The 15710-nt window shown below is 64.9% G+C and overlaps 1 protein-coding gene across 4 annotated transcripts; it reads right to left on the reverse strand.

Moving 5' to 3' along the window:
• Positions 1-438: 438 nt before the first annotated feature.
• RBBP8NL (RBBP8 N-terminal like) lies at positions 439-14388 on the reverse strand. 4 transcript variants are annotated; one of them, XM_047747058.1, is made up of 14 exons: positions 14306-14370; positions 9329-9473; positions 8262-8304; positions 7663-7758; positions 7333-7445; positions 6791-6863; positions 6328-6458; positions 6092-6174; positions 5761-5927; positions 4629-5343; positions 4267-4399; positions 3729-3799; positions 3502-3631; positions 441-1825 (listed from the first exon to the last, which is right to left on the reverse strand). In XM_047747058.1, exons 2-14 carry the CDS (start codon positions 9387-9389, stop codon positions 1695-1697), a joined length of 1947 nt encoding a protein of 648 aa, XP_047603014.1. In that variant the 5' UTR covers positions 9390-9473; positions 14306-14370; the 3' UTR covers positions 441-1694. The 4 variants fall into 4 exon arrangements, with proteins under 4 accessions (XP_047603018.1, XP_047603014.1, XP_047603017.1 ...); XM_047747061.1 differs by lacking the exon at positions 14306-14370 and adding an exon at positions 12245-12294; XM_047747060.1 differs by having other exon boundaries at positions 442-1825; positions 14310-14388.
• Between the last annotated feature and the right edge of the window lie 1322 nt (positions 14389-15710).

The following is a 15710-nucleotide window of genomic DNA, read 5'->3' on the forward strand; positions in this document are numbered from 1 at the left end:
TGCCCCTGATGCCTGCTGACGCCTGGGGAGCGGTGAGCCTCCGCCCCAGCTTCAGCGACTGCGGCTGCCTGCCAGCGGGGTGACCTTGGGTGAGTTTCCCACCCTCCCTGAGCTTCAGTGCTCTGTCTGTAAACTGGGGGTGCTATCTGGGTGTGCCTCGTGGGGCTCCGGTAAGGGGGGAGTGAGGCCAGGGCCGTGAGGTGCTGTGCCCAGGGGATCGTGGAGGGACAGAGTGAGGGAGGGGGTCTTACCTGCTCCCTGCTTCTCACTCCACACCCGTGCTTGTCTGCAGCGTGGTGGCAGAGCTGGACCCTGGAGTGTTTCTCCTCTGTCGGCTGGCACTGAGTGGCGTCTGGAGGGCGTCGGGGGAACACCGGCAGGAATGGGGTCTTCTCGCACGGTCTGTTGTGCTCTCTCCCTGGGCTCCCACCCCATGTGGCTTCTCACCTCCGCCCAGGGTACCCCGAGCCAGCCCTGGCCTACAAGTCGGATGTGAATGGAGCACACAGCTTTTATTTGATTTTGGGAAAATCAAAGCCACTTTGAACAACAGGAGGTTTCGCACACACACACACACACACACACACACACAAATGTGCACATCCACACCCCTACACCTCCCTCTCGGAAACTCAGCCCCTGTGGCCTTTGGGCCGGCAGGCAGGCCACAGTGAGCAGGGCAGAGCCGTGCTCCGAGGTCCGGCCTGTGCTCCCAGTTTGCCCCAGGCCTCACCCAGCCCAGTCAGCAATGGGTCTCCAGCTTTTGCCTTGCAACGGGCAGTTCTCAAATTTCTCTAACTTCATGTGCAGGCTTGCCCCCAAGACCTGGATTCGGTGGGTCTGGGAACCTGCTTAACCTCTGGCAGAGGGTGCTCTGAGACACACCATCCTGAAGGGAGACGGGTGCAGGGAGCAGGAGATCCCTGAGCGCTTGCGGGGCAGTCCTGGCTGGGCGCCCTGGGGCCTGCAACGGCAGGTGTGGGACCCGGGCCTCTGGAACAGCCAGTGAGGAGGGGACTCTTTGCAGGTTGGCGTGCATTTCTGTTCTGTTCCCTGCAGCCCTCCCCAATGGTACCCCTCTGCAGATGGGGCTGGTTTTGTTCCCCAGGCCTGGATGAGTTCCAGAGCCTCTCAAATCCCCTGCAAAGGCAGGTGGAGAGCCAGCTGAGCCCTGAGTCTGCCAGCGGAACATGCCTTCTTCAACACCTGTGATCCTGGGTGCCCCATGCCCTCCCCACCCAGCGTGTTTGTGGGGCTCCACGAGGGGGCGCCTGAGACCACCGCTCAAGCTCCATGCTGGGTCAGGGAAGGGGTGGCTGGGCAGCAGGGCTCTGGGAGTCAGGGATGCCAGTGGAGTCTGGGATGGTGAGAGGTGGGGGCACTGCCCAGGAAGGGTGGCCTATGAGTAGCCGGGGTGGGGGCTGGGCTGGGCTGGAGCCTGAGTGACCCCTGCCTCCCTGAACCCTACTTCCTAGGCTGTGCAGGGAGCAGCAGGACCAGCTGGTCATTTCTGAGAAGGGTAGAGATGGAGGGGTTCAAACAACCAGCCAAAGACCCCTTCTTGGACTTCCCAGCCCCTGTGGCCATGGGCCAGGACCCAGTCCCCTCCTGCCCTGTGCTGGGCCTTCTGCTGGGCTGGATGTCAGGTGGGGAGCCATGTCTGGGCAGGCTGTGGTGCCCCTGGGAGCAGCCCGCTAAGTCTCCTCCCAGCTGCTGTGGCTGGGTGAGGGGCTGCTGTCCTCAGGGTGCCTTGGGCTCCCGGACCCCTCATGAGCTGTCAGGGGCTCCCCTGGGTTCCTTCTCCCCCGTGGCGGCTTCTTGGAGGCTGTGGAGAGTGGACCAAGGTTAGGCGGGAGCAGAGCAGTGGGCTGGCAGTTCTCGCTCACGGCGCCGCTGGGTTCTTGCCCAGGGTCCCGTGGATGGGACTGGAGTGAGGGGAGCTGAGCACGTGGGAGCCCACCCTGGTGGGGCTGACCTGTTCCTGGAAGCAGCAGACACTGGGGCAGAACTGGTCGGATTGGAGGGTGAGCGTGGGCAACTTGTGTTGGGGGGTGCTCTCTGCAGGTGTGTGACTCTGAAGCCCATCGGGCCTCAGTGCCTGGATGCCTTGCTGAAGGTCTGGGACCTTCTGGATAAATCGAACTTCTGGGGAAGTGCTCCTAGGGTGCCCACGGCACTGGTGGGTGCCTCCATGGACCTGGGGTACAGGAGAGGGCTGTGTGTCCTTGGGACCTTACTGCCAGGTCCTGCAGAGATGCTGGGCACTAGGCCCATCTCTGGTACAGAACGAGCTCAAGTTCTGGGTCGGATGAGTCCAGTTGGAATCCTGACCTCACGTGCCAGCTCTGTGACCTTGGGCAGGCCATCTCACTTCTCTGAGGGCTAGTTTTCCCATCTGTGAAACAGCGATGACCAGCCCTGGGCAGGCGGTGAGCTCCAAAGACAGTGGTTACATTTGCCACCTTGAACCCCGGCACAGATGCTGCCCTTGGCGCTGAGCGATGCCAGCCCGGGCGGGTCAGGGCCCTGTTCTCACTGACCAGCAGTGTGTGTGCGGCAGGGTTCGGGTTCCTGCTTGGCGGCCCCCTTCTTGGCCCAGCGGGGAGGAGTAGGGCCAGAGAAGGCTTGGTCCCGAGTGGAGGGTGAGGTCGATGCCTCGACACCCCATGGACTCTCGCCGCCAGGACAGCGCCCCAACATGCTCAGCGGGAAGTGGCTTGAAATCAGACAGGTGTGCTGGCCTCCCCCACATGTGCGCCAGCAAACACAGGCCACTGTCCCTTTTCCCGGCTGTGGCGGCCACAGCCCAGCCTGCCTGCGGGCAGCTTGCACAAACAGCGGGTCAGCATCCGTCACGAGCTCAGGCATTCGTGGGTGCCCCGCGGCCCCACTGAGCTGCCTCTGCGGCCAGAGCAGGAAGGGGAAGGTCGTGCTGATGCCCTCAGGCCGGCCTGCTGCTCCTGTTGCCTCCGGGGAGGAGCCCCCAGGCACCAGCCTTGGCAAACATTCGAGGGCCCCCAGGGCCTCAGCCCGAGCAAACACCTCCGCACCCAGAGGGCTGCAGCCTCTGTGCTACTCCTCTTCGAAGGTGGGCAGGAGGGCCTGGGAGTCTCCCCTCCAGCGAGGGATGGGGAGACCGGAGGGCTTTAGGACCCCAGGCCTGGGGTCTGCTTGGGGCCCAGGAGACCCCCTCTACCCTGATAACAAAGACGGTGAGAACCACGGTCCTCAGCCTTATCCTGCTGAAATCTCACACTAGCTCTGGCATTGACCCCCCTTTCTGGGGGGAAACTGAGGCTCAGGTTGACGGGACTGGCTCGGGCTGCACAGTGACCTGAGGAGAGCCCGGATTCGTGCTGTCCTGACCTGGGTCCCCTCTCCTAAGGGGCCTGCGCTAGGAGAGGTTCAAGGACTAGTTTCTGGTTCCTAGCAGCCAGAAAGGTGGGGTGCGGGCAAGGTACTGTGGCTGCCCCCCGCCCCCCATGGCCCCGGCCGCCATACCTTTGCACCATGGGCCCGAGGCCCGTTTCCTCTTCTGCGGCAGGCTTTGCCCGAGCTCCTTGGTGTAGGAGCACCTGGGCCCCTCCCCTGGCGTGCTCGGCTTGGCCCCCACCTCGGAGCTCAGGCCCACCTGAGGGGTGTGGCGGTGTGGTCAGGAGAGGACCTTCCCCCAAGCCTGGGGCAGCCCTGGCTCAGTGGCTCCACCGGATGTGTGGCGGGGGACCCACCTCATTGTCCGAGGGCTCTGACTCGTCCAGGTCGTCTGACTCCAGCCCCTGCACTCCGGCCTTGCTGAGCTCTGTGGGACGCAGGGTGTGGGTCAGGCCAGGCTGGGGGCCCTGGAGCCGGGCAGAAGCAGAGACCTTTCTGGCAGGCCAGACTAAGAGTGACCACTGAAGGAAACTGCAGCACAGAGGGACTGCAGGACCGGCCAGCTTCTCCTGCACCCTCCGCAGTGGCCCCGTCATCTGAGCTGTCCCTAGGCTTGGTCTCTCTATGACAGGGAGCTCACTACCTGTCCTAAAGCCCGAATTGCTATGATGCTCTTCCCTTCCCTGTCTGCGGTCAGAGATGTGCCTGCCCTGGGCCCCTGCTTCTTCACTGGTCTGCAGCTGGGGTGCCAAGCCCTAGACCCAGGGTTTGGCCAGGCAGCCCCGGGGACTGAGCTGGGCCCTAGGACAGGTCCCACCCAGCTGAAGCTGACCACCGCCCCTCGCTTCCCACTATGGCACCACTTCCTGGGGTCTCAGGACTCCGGGGACTCACCCTTGCCAGGGGGACCATCGGCATCAGGCCCGTGTGGGTGGGGAGGAGGTTTTGGCCTCCCTTTCAGCTCCACTCCTGTCCCGCTTGGAGAGGGTGTGTTTCGGTGGTGCCCTGTTAGAGGCTGGGAGAGATCCTGGGGGGAAGCAAGTAATCGGCTTGAATTCATCTGTGGCAGCTGCCCTGCCCCCAGTCCAGTGTTGGGAAGGCCTGTGAGACTGAGGCTGTGCCCGGGGCTGCTGCTGGAGGGTTAGCCATCTCCCCTCTAGCGCAAATCAGGCAGTCAGGCTTTCCCCCAGGGGGTCCCTGGCGGGATGCTGGCCTGGACAGGGGGTCTGTGGAGGCCAAGAGCGGGGGGCCCTTACCGCAGGGGTGGGGGGCTCTTCTGACTCTGGAGCTCTGGCTCCCTTTGTGCCATTGCTGAGTTCCCAGGGTCCAGACTGGGCAGGGGGCTCTGCTCCCCGGGATGGTTCCGGGCTGGGAGTGTGGGCACCTGGGGGGCTAGGGGAGCCCTGCCGGTCGGGAGGCTTTGGGGCATCCCGGCCCCGGCCCCGCTCTGAAAGGTCCAGGGGCTTGTCTGGGACATGGTCTCCTGTGGCTGGGGCTTCCTGTCCCCTGGGACTGCCTGGGCCTGTGGGCTGTGCGTGTCCCCCTCCAGAGGGGGCTGCCCCCGCTGCCTCGCCCTGGGGGCCTTCCGAGTCGGAGCTGACTGGTCGGGAGGGTGGGGTCCCCCCTGGCATGGGCGGGCCCCTCAGCCGGGCGCTGCCCCTCTGCCCCTGTGCCCGCAGCTGCTGGGAGAGGAGCAGGTGCAGTGCCCCTTCCAACCGAGGGTCCCGCACATCCACCAGGGCCCCGGGCAGCCCCAGTAGGCCCGCCGACTCCTCCCAGGCCTCCGCCTCCCCAGCCTTCAGGCCCTGGGGGTGGGGGCCACGGGGGGCCGTGGGGGGTGCTTGGGGGCTGCAGGGCGGGCTCTGAAGGTGCAGAGACAGGTGGTGGTTCAGGAGGAGGAGGTGGTCAGCCTGGAGGCAGCGCTTCAGGGACTCATAGGCTACGACGGGGGCCCGGGAGGCTGGCAGAAAGCTGTGGGGGAGGAGAAGCCCCATCACCACGGCCCCGGGGTTAGCCCCCATGTCACAGGCGAGTGGTCCCAGGTCCCAGGGTGGGTCAAGGAGGGGGGTGGGCCCGCGTAGACGGTGGTGGAGGGGCCAGAGGCGACCTGGGGCCTGGGGTCTGAGGAGGGACCCGCCCGTGAAGATCTTTCTCTCTTCGGGACCTGGGCTACCGGCTGTCCCCAGCCCACCTGTGGACGATATTCTCAGACAGGAAGGATGGTCTGACCTTACGTCTGAGAGGGGTTCCCAGGCCTCAGTCCCCCGCGGCTGCTCCCACACCCCGTCCCCCAGCCCTGTCCCGCAACCTCTGGAAAGGTGGGACCAGATCCCTAGACGGGTGCTCAGCTGGGCCTGCTCCTGGTGGGGGTGGTGGGCAAGGTCTCACCTGTCCAGAGGGAGGCTGTGCTCATAGGGTGGGCTGGGCGGGCTGCTCCTGGTCAGTGGCAGCGGGGGGGTCCCGTTGGTGGAGCCCTGATCAGTGGCGCAGGCCTGGGAGCCCGGCCGCACCACAGCAATGGTCCCGTGAAGCTGGTTGGAGATTCGCTGGGGGCTCTGCACGGGGTAGATGGGTCAGCACTGCCCTCTGCCCTTATTCTCTGTGTGCAGGCCACCCACCCCCTCTGAGCCTCGCCTCCACCCAGGGGTCCCTGCGTGCACAGAGGACGGACAGCTGGACTGGCACAGACTGGGGCTGCCCGGCAGAAAGGAGTCCTCACCATGTCCGGGGCCCGAGTCTCAGGCAGGTTGGCACTCGGGGAGATTTTGGCTACTGGAGATGTCCTGTACCTTGTAGACTTTTCTGTGGGAGGAGAGGTGGTGGGCAGGCCAGATTGGGAGGCCCTCAAACGGGTGGGCGGCGCATTCCCCCCAACCCTGAGGGCTCCGCGATCTTGCAGGGTCCAGCTTTCTGGTCTCTTGTCCCTCAGAGCACCTTGTCTCTGGGGACTCGCACCTGGATGGTCATCCTGGGCCTCCTCGTGGCCTCCCAGCGTCTTCTCCTTGATGGCCTTCCAAGCGCCCGGGGAGGGGAGTAGTAGGGGTGAGGGGGGGTCTGAGGCACCCTCCCTGCATTGGGACTTGAGCCTGACTCCAGAGGGGAGGCAAAGACAGGGAGGGTGAGCGAGAGCAGCGCTCCCAGAGACGATCAGAAAGACCGGGGCACCCTCCTGGGGGCCAGGCCACCCCTGTGGGGACACTCAGGGGACCGGGAAAGAGCCCTCTCTGGACACTGCCTGGGGCTCCACTCCCAGTGGCTGGCGAGACCAGGCCGGCTTCTCTCAAATACCAGTGTCCCCAGCGCAGTCTTGGGGGGGAACCCCCACCCCCACGGTTCTGCGCTTTCTTCTTTGCACCCTGTGCTGGGGGCCTGCCTTGGGGAGGGCCTTGGGGCCTGAGGGTGCCTCCCTCCCACTCACCGTGGGCCTTGAAGCCGCTTCACCTCCTCCTTCAACGTCTCGTTCTCCCCCTGCAGCCGATTCAACTCGTTGGCTGCAAAAGATGCTGATCAGTGAAGGACGAGGGGAGGGGCGGCCGGGCAGGGGCAGGGAGGTCCCCCTCCATGACCTGTGCCCCATTGTGCCACCAGCCCTTGGCCCGGGGCTTGCGCGAGTGGACGGGTGAGGCTACTGAGCCGGCGGCCTGGAGCCCCTCCCACCCTCCCCCCATCCCCCGGCACCAAGCTTGTCTCTGGGGTGTCCCCCAAGGGCAAGGGGGCTGTGCTCCTCGTCGGCAGGTGGGACCTCGGGCTCTGTGGGGCACTTTTGTTATAGGGAGGACGGGCTGAGGTCCTGGGGGCAGGGGGACCTCCAGCCTGGGTGACCGGCCGCTGAGGGACATGCTGGGGCTTTGTACCATTGTGTGTTTCCCTGAGACCCCAGGTCAGGCTGAGCAGGCCCTGGGGGTCACTGGACCCCCACAGGGGACACCGAGGAGCAGGGTGACAGGGGGTGGGGCTCACTGAGGATGAAGACGTGCTGCAGGCTCTGGAGGAGGGAGGTTTCGAACTCCTGCTGCTTTTTCCTGGCCAGCTCCTGGGTGACCATGCAGCGGTCACACAGGCCAGCCCGAAGCCTGCGGGGGGTGCGGAAGAGGCCGCTCTGAGGAGGGAGACGGAGGCCCACGGAGGGGGCGCTCCCGAGAGGTGCTCCCGAGAGGTGCCCTCGCAGTTCCCAAATGGCAGAGCTGGGCTCTGAGGTAGCACAGGGGAGACCCCTGCCTGGTTGACTTTGCCCCAAAGCTTACCGAGCTCCGCCTTCCCCCTGCCGCCCCAGCCCTGCCCAGGGCTCACCTGTTCTCCAGCACTCGCACGTTCTCCTTCAGTGCCTTCTGCTGCTCCCGCAGCTGGTGGTTCTTGGCGCAGAGCTCCTCCACCCGCTGTGCGTCCCTGTGGGGGCGAGCCCAGGGGGTCTTCTGCTCTGTTCGGGAGCCCCGCGCTGCGTCCAGGCCGGCCTCACCCGCTAGGGGCAGGTCCCGGCCCAGGCCCTGCTGGCTGCGCCGTCCATGGACGTTTCCTCACAAGCACCGTGCGGAACCCAGCAGCCCAGACATGAGCGTTTAACAGGCCGGGTCCACGCGCCATTCGCACCGCTAGGGAATGGCAGTCCGTATGTGAAATGGGGATGGAGGGGGACCCACAGGGTCCCCGTGGGTGGTGCGGCTTGCCCACCCACCGGAGGGTCCCCATTCACTCAGGTGGGCTTAGAGATTCTGGGCCGGGGTCCACCTGCTCCTGGAGGCTTGGTCTCGGGCCAGAGACCCGCCCCCACCCGCCACGCTGAGCCTGTTTCCCCTTCTGCATCACTGGCTGAGGGCAGGGTTAGCGCCCTGGGCCATGGCCACTGTCTTTCTCATCAGTTTCCCGCCAGGCCAGGGTCTGTCTGGACTCACCGGCATCTCTCCGAGTCCAGCTCCAGAAGCTTATTCTGCAGACCTGGAGGAGCAAGGAAAGGAGTGGGAGGTCAGGCCCGGTCACGCAGCAGAGCCCGGGGTACCTCCTGTCCCTGGCTGTCAGGTGGGGCTCTCCGTAGACCTCCTGCTGCCTGCCTGGACCCGTCACTGATGCCCCAAGGCTGCCGCCCCGGGGGGCTCCTGCTCCGCGCCGGCTGACTGCTCCCACCATCTCACGGCTGCCTGGGACCCCTTGGGGTCTCTGACTCTGGTGTCTACCTGGAGATTGGGAAGGACCCTGACTCTGGCTAGGAGTGACCAGCCACCGGGCCAAGTCCCAGAGGAGTGTTTTTTGGGGGGCACAGCCAGTGTTGAAATAAAGCAGGCTCTTTGGGGAAACCCCAGCGAGGGGTTGCCCCTTTGCCACCTGGCTGCAGTGGGACTTGGGCCCACAAGCCCACACACCCCCAGCGTCGCCAGGTTGCTGGGGAAGAGATCCAGGCCCTTGGGCCCTCAGGGTGGTGTGTCACTTGCTGCTGGGAAAAGGTCTTGGGAGGGTCTGGCTGGTCCTCGAGTGAGGCAAGTGGGGTGGCTCCAGCCCTGTGGTTAGGGGTGGACTGTGCAGTGTGTGGGCTACGGCAGAGCTGGCTTGGGGGTCCTGCAGGGAAGCAGAGGAATTTCAGCTCCAAACCCTGGAACATCCTGGACAGGTTCCAGAGCCATGAACTCCCAGTCCTAGAGGTGGGCGACCATGCTTCTGCGGGACGCAGAGCGCCCCTGCCCTCCTGAGCGGGACCCCGTCTCAGCCAAGCTTCTGGCTCTCCACCGGGGGTGCGGCTTTTTCCTCCTGCTGCGCTGTCAGCAGGCCCCTTGGGAGAAGACACTGCAGGGCCACACTCAGGCACTCAGGGAGGCTGATCGGAGGCTGGGGGCCTGCTATGTGGCAGCTCTGGGCTCGGGGTCAGGACGCCTTGTCCGGGCCTGGAAGGCGCGGTCCCCAGGTCTGGTGACCCGTAGGAGCGGCCGGACCGGCTGAGGGCCGCAGACACCTGACCCGTGATGCTCACCTCGGACCTCGTTCTCGTGGACCTCTCTCAGTCTGTTTAGTGACTCTGTGAAGCTCTCCATGGCTCCCCACGGCTCTGGCCCAGACCCTCTGTGCTCAGGGTGCAGTGACGACCTCGGGGCCTCTACTGCCCCTCTGTTCCCAGCCTGGAGAGGAGGAAGTGGGGAGAGGTCAGGCTGGCTTGGGAAGGGCTGAGCTGAAGCCCGCCGTCCCCAGTGTTGGGCTGGTGCTGTGCAGGGGAGGGGCCCATGCTCGGTGTCTCTCGGAGAGCAGAGTGGGGCTTGTCCTGGCCCACCTGGGCCCAGAGCCTACTGTCTCCCTCTCCAGGTGTCACTACCACGCCAGGGGAAGTGGCCCCTCTTGGTCCTCGGCTTGAGGAGCCCTGGGGTCTGCTGGGTCCTGCCAATAGGCAGCTGGTTGAGCTCTTGGCCTTCCCAGCCCCTTGCCTGCTGGCATCCTACCCCTACCTGTCAGCAGCGACTACTGGCTGGCCTCCTACGTCCACCCAGACCTCTTCTTTCCCTCTCTTGCCATGCCCGCTGGGGCCCAAGCCACCCCGCTTCGTGAGGACAGACGGTCAGCCCAGCTGTGGCGCAGGCCCCTGAGGGCCTCTGCCCACACCTGCCTGGGGCCCTGTCACTGTGGTCTTGGGCAGCCAGCTGCGGCTGCCCAAAGGAACACTGCCCCATTTGAATTTCAGTTTGCACTGAAGACAAGCACATGAGGGTTTGCAGCAGCCCCCTGAGGAACAGCCCCGAACTAGGAGCCCGCACATGCCCCTGCTAGTGGCCTCTGCTGGGAGGAATGACCGCTCCCCGCCCCAGGGGCTAGCACGTGGTGATCCCCAGCCATGGGAGCGGCCTGATGTGGGATTCATGCACACAAAACATGGCAGAGTTGTGATGCTCTGGGCTCTCGGGAGCTGGGGCAGTGGCCACTCTGGGCGTGGGAATTGGGGGGCGTCCCTGACTGAGGGGAGCAGCCCCCGTGTGTTCTCCTGGAGCCTGCAGGGCTTCTGGAGCTGCCCAAGGGAGCCTGGACCGTGGAGTCTGGCTCTCGGCAGGCTCTGTGCACCTGAGGTCAGATGTCAGAGCCCTGGAAAGCATCAGCAGGAGGACAGAGTGAGGTCCCGTGTCCCGCAGGGGCTGTGGGAGCCTGCTGAGCAGGGCTGGCTGGGGTGCGGTGGGAAGGTGGGGCTTCTGAACTTGTTCTGAGGACCTGCCCAGGCCCCGGGCCACTCCCAAGGGATGGCCAGGGGCATGGGGGAGGCTGCTGGGCAGCTGTGTGCTGAATGGTGAGGGGTTGGGAGTGTCCTGCTGGGAGCAAATGCTCACCTGATGGGGGACATCCTTGCAGGTTAGGAGACCAGACCCAACCTTTTAGGGCTTGGGAGGGACCAGTGCTCAAGTGGGTATAAATGGTAGTCCCGGCCCCATTCCCAAGTGCGACACAGACTGTCACATCCTTTACGGCCGGTCTGTCTAACCCTGGCTGGGCAGTGGGGAGCCCGCTCTCCCAGTGGGGAAACCGAGGCCCAAGGAGGTAGTGCCGTGTTCACGGGAACCTGGGTTTGAACTCACGCTGGGGTTTGTGCGGACCAGGGTTGAGTCCCTCAGTGCCCGGCTGTGCTGGCTGTGGCCATGTTTACCTTGCAGCAGAGCCCCCGGGAGCTAAGGCAGTGAGTGGAGGCTCAGGCCGCGGCAGGTGGAGCGAGGAGGTCTGGGTAGGGCCGGAGCCACACCGCTGGAAATTCCACCCCAACCCGCCAGACAGGCAGCTCTCCGCCAGCCCGTAAAGGAGCCGCCCAAGGGAGCCAATGGGGCCTGAAGGACTGAGAGAGGCCTGTGTGGGCTCAGAGTAGGAGCGGGAGGTGGGCTCCATCCCCTGTGACAACTCTAGCATGCGCAGGCCGGGCTGGTGGGCTCCGTCCCCCATCCCCAGGCTCCTGCACCCCAAGCTCCCTCTGGCCCCACCTGGTTCCTCCTCTTGGGTGTCTGAAAGACAGGAAGAGATGCTCTCCGCTCTCTGGGGCAGGGACACACTGAGTGGGGGGACAGCAGGGACAGCATAGATACAGGATGTGCCAGTGGCTGGAAGCAGAGCTAGAAGGGGCGAAGACATGTGGGAAGCCCCTCGCCTCCTGAGGGGCCCAGAGCCAAGCGACCCGCAGGTGAGAGTGCCCGGGGACACCGTGACGGTGGACCGGTGACAGAGACGCGTTGGCCGAGGCAAAGCAGACAGTTTCTGGGGCAGCATGTGTCCCAGCCTTCACTCTCCTGTAATGTGGGGAGGATCCAAGGAAGGGACAGGAGGTGGAGGGAGGCTGAGAGGGGGTTGAAGTCCCTAGCCTCAGCCTTCCGGAATTTGGGGAAGAAAGCTGGGGTGAGCTGTGGGGGGAAGAGCGGAGGCTGTGGTAGTCCCGATGGCCTCCTGCAGGGGCTCTGCACCCAGGTCTTCCGGTCGGCGGCTCTATGTTTGCTGGGCGCGCTGAGAGTAGCTGTGGGGCCCTAGGGATTCCGGGAAGCCGAGGTCCAGTGGGCCTGGGGGGTTTGCAGTGGGGCTGGGTTGGGGGAGCCCCCTGCGGGCGTCAGGAACGAGGCTGCTACCTCTGGGCCTGGGGGGCTAAGGGGCAGATGTGGAGAGAGGCCCGAACTCTGCTCCTTAGGACCCCCAGACAGGCCCAGGGGTACCCCACCTCTCCTGCCCTGGATGCTCAGACTGGAAGGTCTCTGCTAGGGCCGAGCCCCTGGAGGGTGCAGGTGGTAGGAAGGGCGGGTGGCTCAGCCATATCCATGACCCTGCACATCTCCCATCTGCACTGGGCACAAGGCTGAAGCTGTGGATGTCCCAGCTGACAGCCCGGGTGTTGGTCCCTGTCCTGCCTCTATCCTCGGTGTCACCTGGGCAAATCGTTCACCTGTCTGGGCCTCCGTGTCTTCACAGGGGAGTAATCCGCCCCCCCACCCAGCAGCTCGTTATACGACTCCTTTTATTATCAGGTGATGCGTGTCCAGGTGACACCTGGCCAGGTAACACATGTCCAGATAGCGCATCCCTGCCAGGAGCCCGGCAGGTCAAGTGCTTGGCTATGTGCAGCTGGAGACCCCCGTGTCTACCGCCTGCGGTCCGTCCACGAGCGCCACCCTCTCACGTGGCCCCCGGGTGGCTCGCAGTGCTGTTTCCGGGAGTGCCTCCTCTCTTGGACAAGCATGAGTCCCTAGCTGCAAAGGGCCTTTGCTAGGGGACAAGATCCCCCACCCCCCAGCTCTCAGATTCCAACAGGCACACCCTTGCATCTTCGGACAGCTGCTTACTGTGCGGACACTTTGGGTCCACTGAGTCTGGGTGACCATGTCCAGGGGAACGTGTCCTCCAGCCCCTGTGCACAGAAGAGGGTGTGCAGGCTCCAGCTGCGGAGCTGGACTGGGGACCATCAGGCTGAGTGGCAACCCCATAGTGAGGTGGGTTCTTGCCCTGCTCCCAGGCCAGCCCAGCCCCCGACTCTTCTGGTATCCAAGTGTGTGGCCGTGAGAGCAGGGCTCGTCACCCTCCGGCCAGCTCCCCTTGTTGGGGCTGGTCAAGGGTCTCCCTCTACCCTCTTTGGGGGCCTCTGTGGTGATGGGTCACACGTCCACCACAACTTTGGCCAAATCACGTGCCTGGCTGTGCCTCAGTGTCCCTGTCCCTCAAACAGACAGTGGAGGTGGATCCTGACCTGGGCTCTCGGAGGCACAAGTGTCCGTGCCTCCTGGGGCCGTCAGGACTCCTTGCACGTGGGTGGGCCGGCTGGGGGTCAGGGACCAGCCTGGGAGCCCTGGCTGCTGGGCACCCATGAGTGCACGGCATGGCACCTCTCCCTGGATCTCACAGTCACCGAGAAGCAACTATGACAACCCCATTTCACAGATGAGGGAGTCGAGGCTTAGAGCGACATCAGCTTTCTGTGGCCACCAGCTTGCCAGGGACACAGCCAGGGCAGAAACCTGCAGCCTAGGCCTCCTAGCGACTCTAGGCCAGTTCACGTGCAGGCAGGTATCACCGCTGGGGTGGTTTCCAGTACGGCCAGACACTTAGACCGATGACACACGTGCACGCATGTGTGACGCCCACACACATCCAGGGAGGCAATGTGTCCTCACAATGTCATAGCACACACTGGCCTGCACCCAACACACAGATGCCACACACACGTGTGCCGTCCTTGGTCACTCCCCCTGCCACACACTCAGCCCCGCACAGGCCCAGGGACAGGCGCAGACGCATGTGCACACACACGCAAATGCCCGTGTGGTTGTGAATCCCACGTACACGTGTGCACATGCACAGAGAAGAAAGGCAGGTGTGCGCTTGCTTGGCGGCTCGGGTAACAGCGGGCCCTGCAACCCGATTCCCTGGGGATGGGCTGGCCCTTGGTGGCTGCGTCCTCGTCCTCGCTGGCTCCCACCCTGAGGTCTGGCCAGGGGAGGTTGAGCGGGACCTATGTCCCTGAACGTCACTATCTTTCAGGGGACATGGAGCCAGGGGCAGCCGAGGGTCCCTGGTGCCCAGCACAGAGTCAGAGGTGGCTGCGCCGTGTACCCCCCACCCCCATGGCTGCCCCCCTTTGCCCTGTGAGGGTCTTGGCCACAGGGCAGGTCCAGATGGAGGGCCTGGCCACCGGCCCATCCCCGGTGTCCCCTGGAGCCACACCAGACAACGACTTCCTGGTGTGGCGGTGTCAGGCCCGGCACTGCCTCTCTGCACCCTGACCCTCTGCCCGGGAAACTCACTGAGCCTCCTTCCCCCTCAGAAGGGGTGTCCCGGGGCAGGGGGCTGCGCCCCTCGCCTCTCGGCTGGTCTGCTGACCCCTGCCTCCCGCTCAGCCCGCAGGGGCTGGGGCTCCCGCCTTCACAGCCAGCACTTCCCCCCAACCCGCCCCCGCGCCCCTCATCTACCCCCGTTGTTGGAGCTGCCTGCCTTGGGGTCCCTGGATACTCACTCACATGGCCCCCCGCGGCAGCGACCTCCGCGACCTCAGGAGCTGAGCGCTCCCCACTCGAGGGAGACAGAAGTGAGCAGTGCGTGAACTTGCACGGGCAACAAGACACAATATTTTGGCCAAACCCGCTTGACGGGTTTTTGGTTCTCTCTGCCGGGAGCAGAAAGGAGGCAGAGACGGCCCAAAGCTGCCAGACGGGTTCTGCCTTCACACAGAAAGTGGCAAAACAGGTCGGGGCTGAATCCACACAGACCTGGGATTGTTTCCCGTAACTACCAAGTGGCCTGTGCCTCTGGCCCGAGCCTGGCCAGTTAACTAGTCCAGGGGCCTGGGACATGCAGGCCTGATGGGGAGGGGGCGGGGGTAAGAGGGTAGGGCGGGCGGGGCAGCAGACCCGCTTGTCTTGTCTCCTTAGGCCAGAGGCCTGCAGTGGCCCCTCTTGCCCCCCAGCCTGGCTCAGTCCGAGCTGACTTTTCTGGCCTCAGTTTCCCTGTCTGTAAAGTGGGGCTGATGAGCGCAGATGTGTTCCTATGAGAGCTTAGGAAAAATCCAGAGCTGTGGTTGGAAGTGTTCCCCCAGGTCTGGGAACCCCCCACCTGGTACTGTGTCCTGCACCCCTCCCAGAGGAGGGAGGGCCCAGGTCGGGGGCATCTCTGGGTCCCCGGGCAGGCTGGGGGCACCTGGTGGGCTAGGCCTGGGGAGGGCGTCGAGCTGCGGGAGGAGCCAGGCGCTGTGGCTCCCTGCATTTTTTCTCTGCGCTGGGACCTTGTGGCTGTACTTCTGCGGAAACCAGCTGGCCCCCGAGTGCTGCAGCTGCCCCATGAAGCTGCCCCTGCCCCTTCCCATGACTCCTCGCGCCCCGTCCACGAGACACCCCGCTCTCACGTTCCCTTGCCCCCCCCAACTCTCTTGCCGTGGACTCCTGAGCTCCTCTCCCCACATCCCCTTCCCTATATCCTCAGCCCCGAGGAGCCCTGAGCCATCCCCAAGGGCACCTTAGTGACTCCAGGGAGAGCTCAGGGCTCAGAGGAGGAGGCCCCGGGCTCCGGGCCAGTGGAACTGGTGAGGTCCCGGGAGGCCCACTTCCTGCTCCCTGGTGAGGCCCCTGTTGGCCGGCGTGGCCAGGCCTGGGGATCACGGAACGGGGTGGTGGTCAGGCGGGGTGATCCCGGGCTCTGGCCAGGGCCTGGGGCCTCTAGGATCCCTCCCACACAAGGCCTGCCCACGGCACCTCCCCTGAGTCCCTTGGGGGTGGGGTGCACCAGGTGTGGACGTGTGTGAGGGGCTGGAGGCAGGAGTGGGGGTGCAGCCCGATGTGTGGGGCCCGTCGGGGAGCCCATGTGGGAGGGCACCTGCCTTTGGTGCCTGCGGGTGTGTGTTCGATGGCAGCTTGGTGAGCTGTGTG

This window comes from Lutra lutra, chromosome 9 (genome assembly GCF_902655055.1).
Source record: "Lutra lutra chromosome 9, mLutLut1.2, whole genome shotgun sequence".
NCBI classification, from domain to species: domain Eukaryota; kingdom Metazoa; phylum Chordata; class Mammalia; order Carnivora; family Mustelidae; genus Lutra; species Lutra lutra.

What these genes read in the sequence shown, in the direction of transcription:
- RBBP8NL (XM_047747058.1), bottom strand. Translation starts at nt 9,389, where the DNA reads ATGGAGAGCTTCACAGAGTCACTAAACAGACTGAGAGAGGTCCACGAG. An exon ending in CTGGACTCGGAGAGATGCCG is followed by an intron (nt 7,759 to 8,261) that starts GTGAGTCCAGAC and finishes TCGCCCCCACAG; the next exon opens with GGACGCACAGCGGGTGGAGG. An exon ending in AGACTCGGGCCCCGGACATG is followed by an intron (nt 5,928 to 6,091) that starts GTGAGGACTCCT and finishes TACCCCGTGCAG; the next exon opens with AGCCCCCAGCGAATCTCCAA.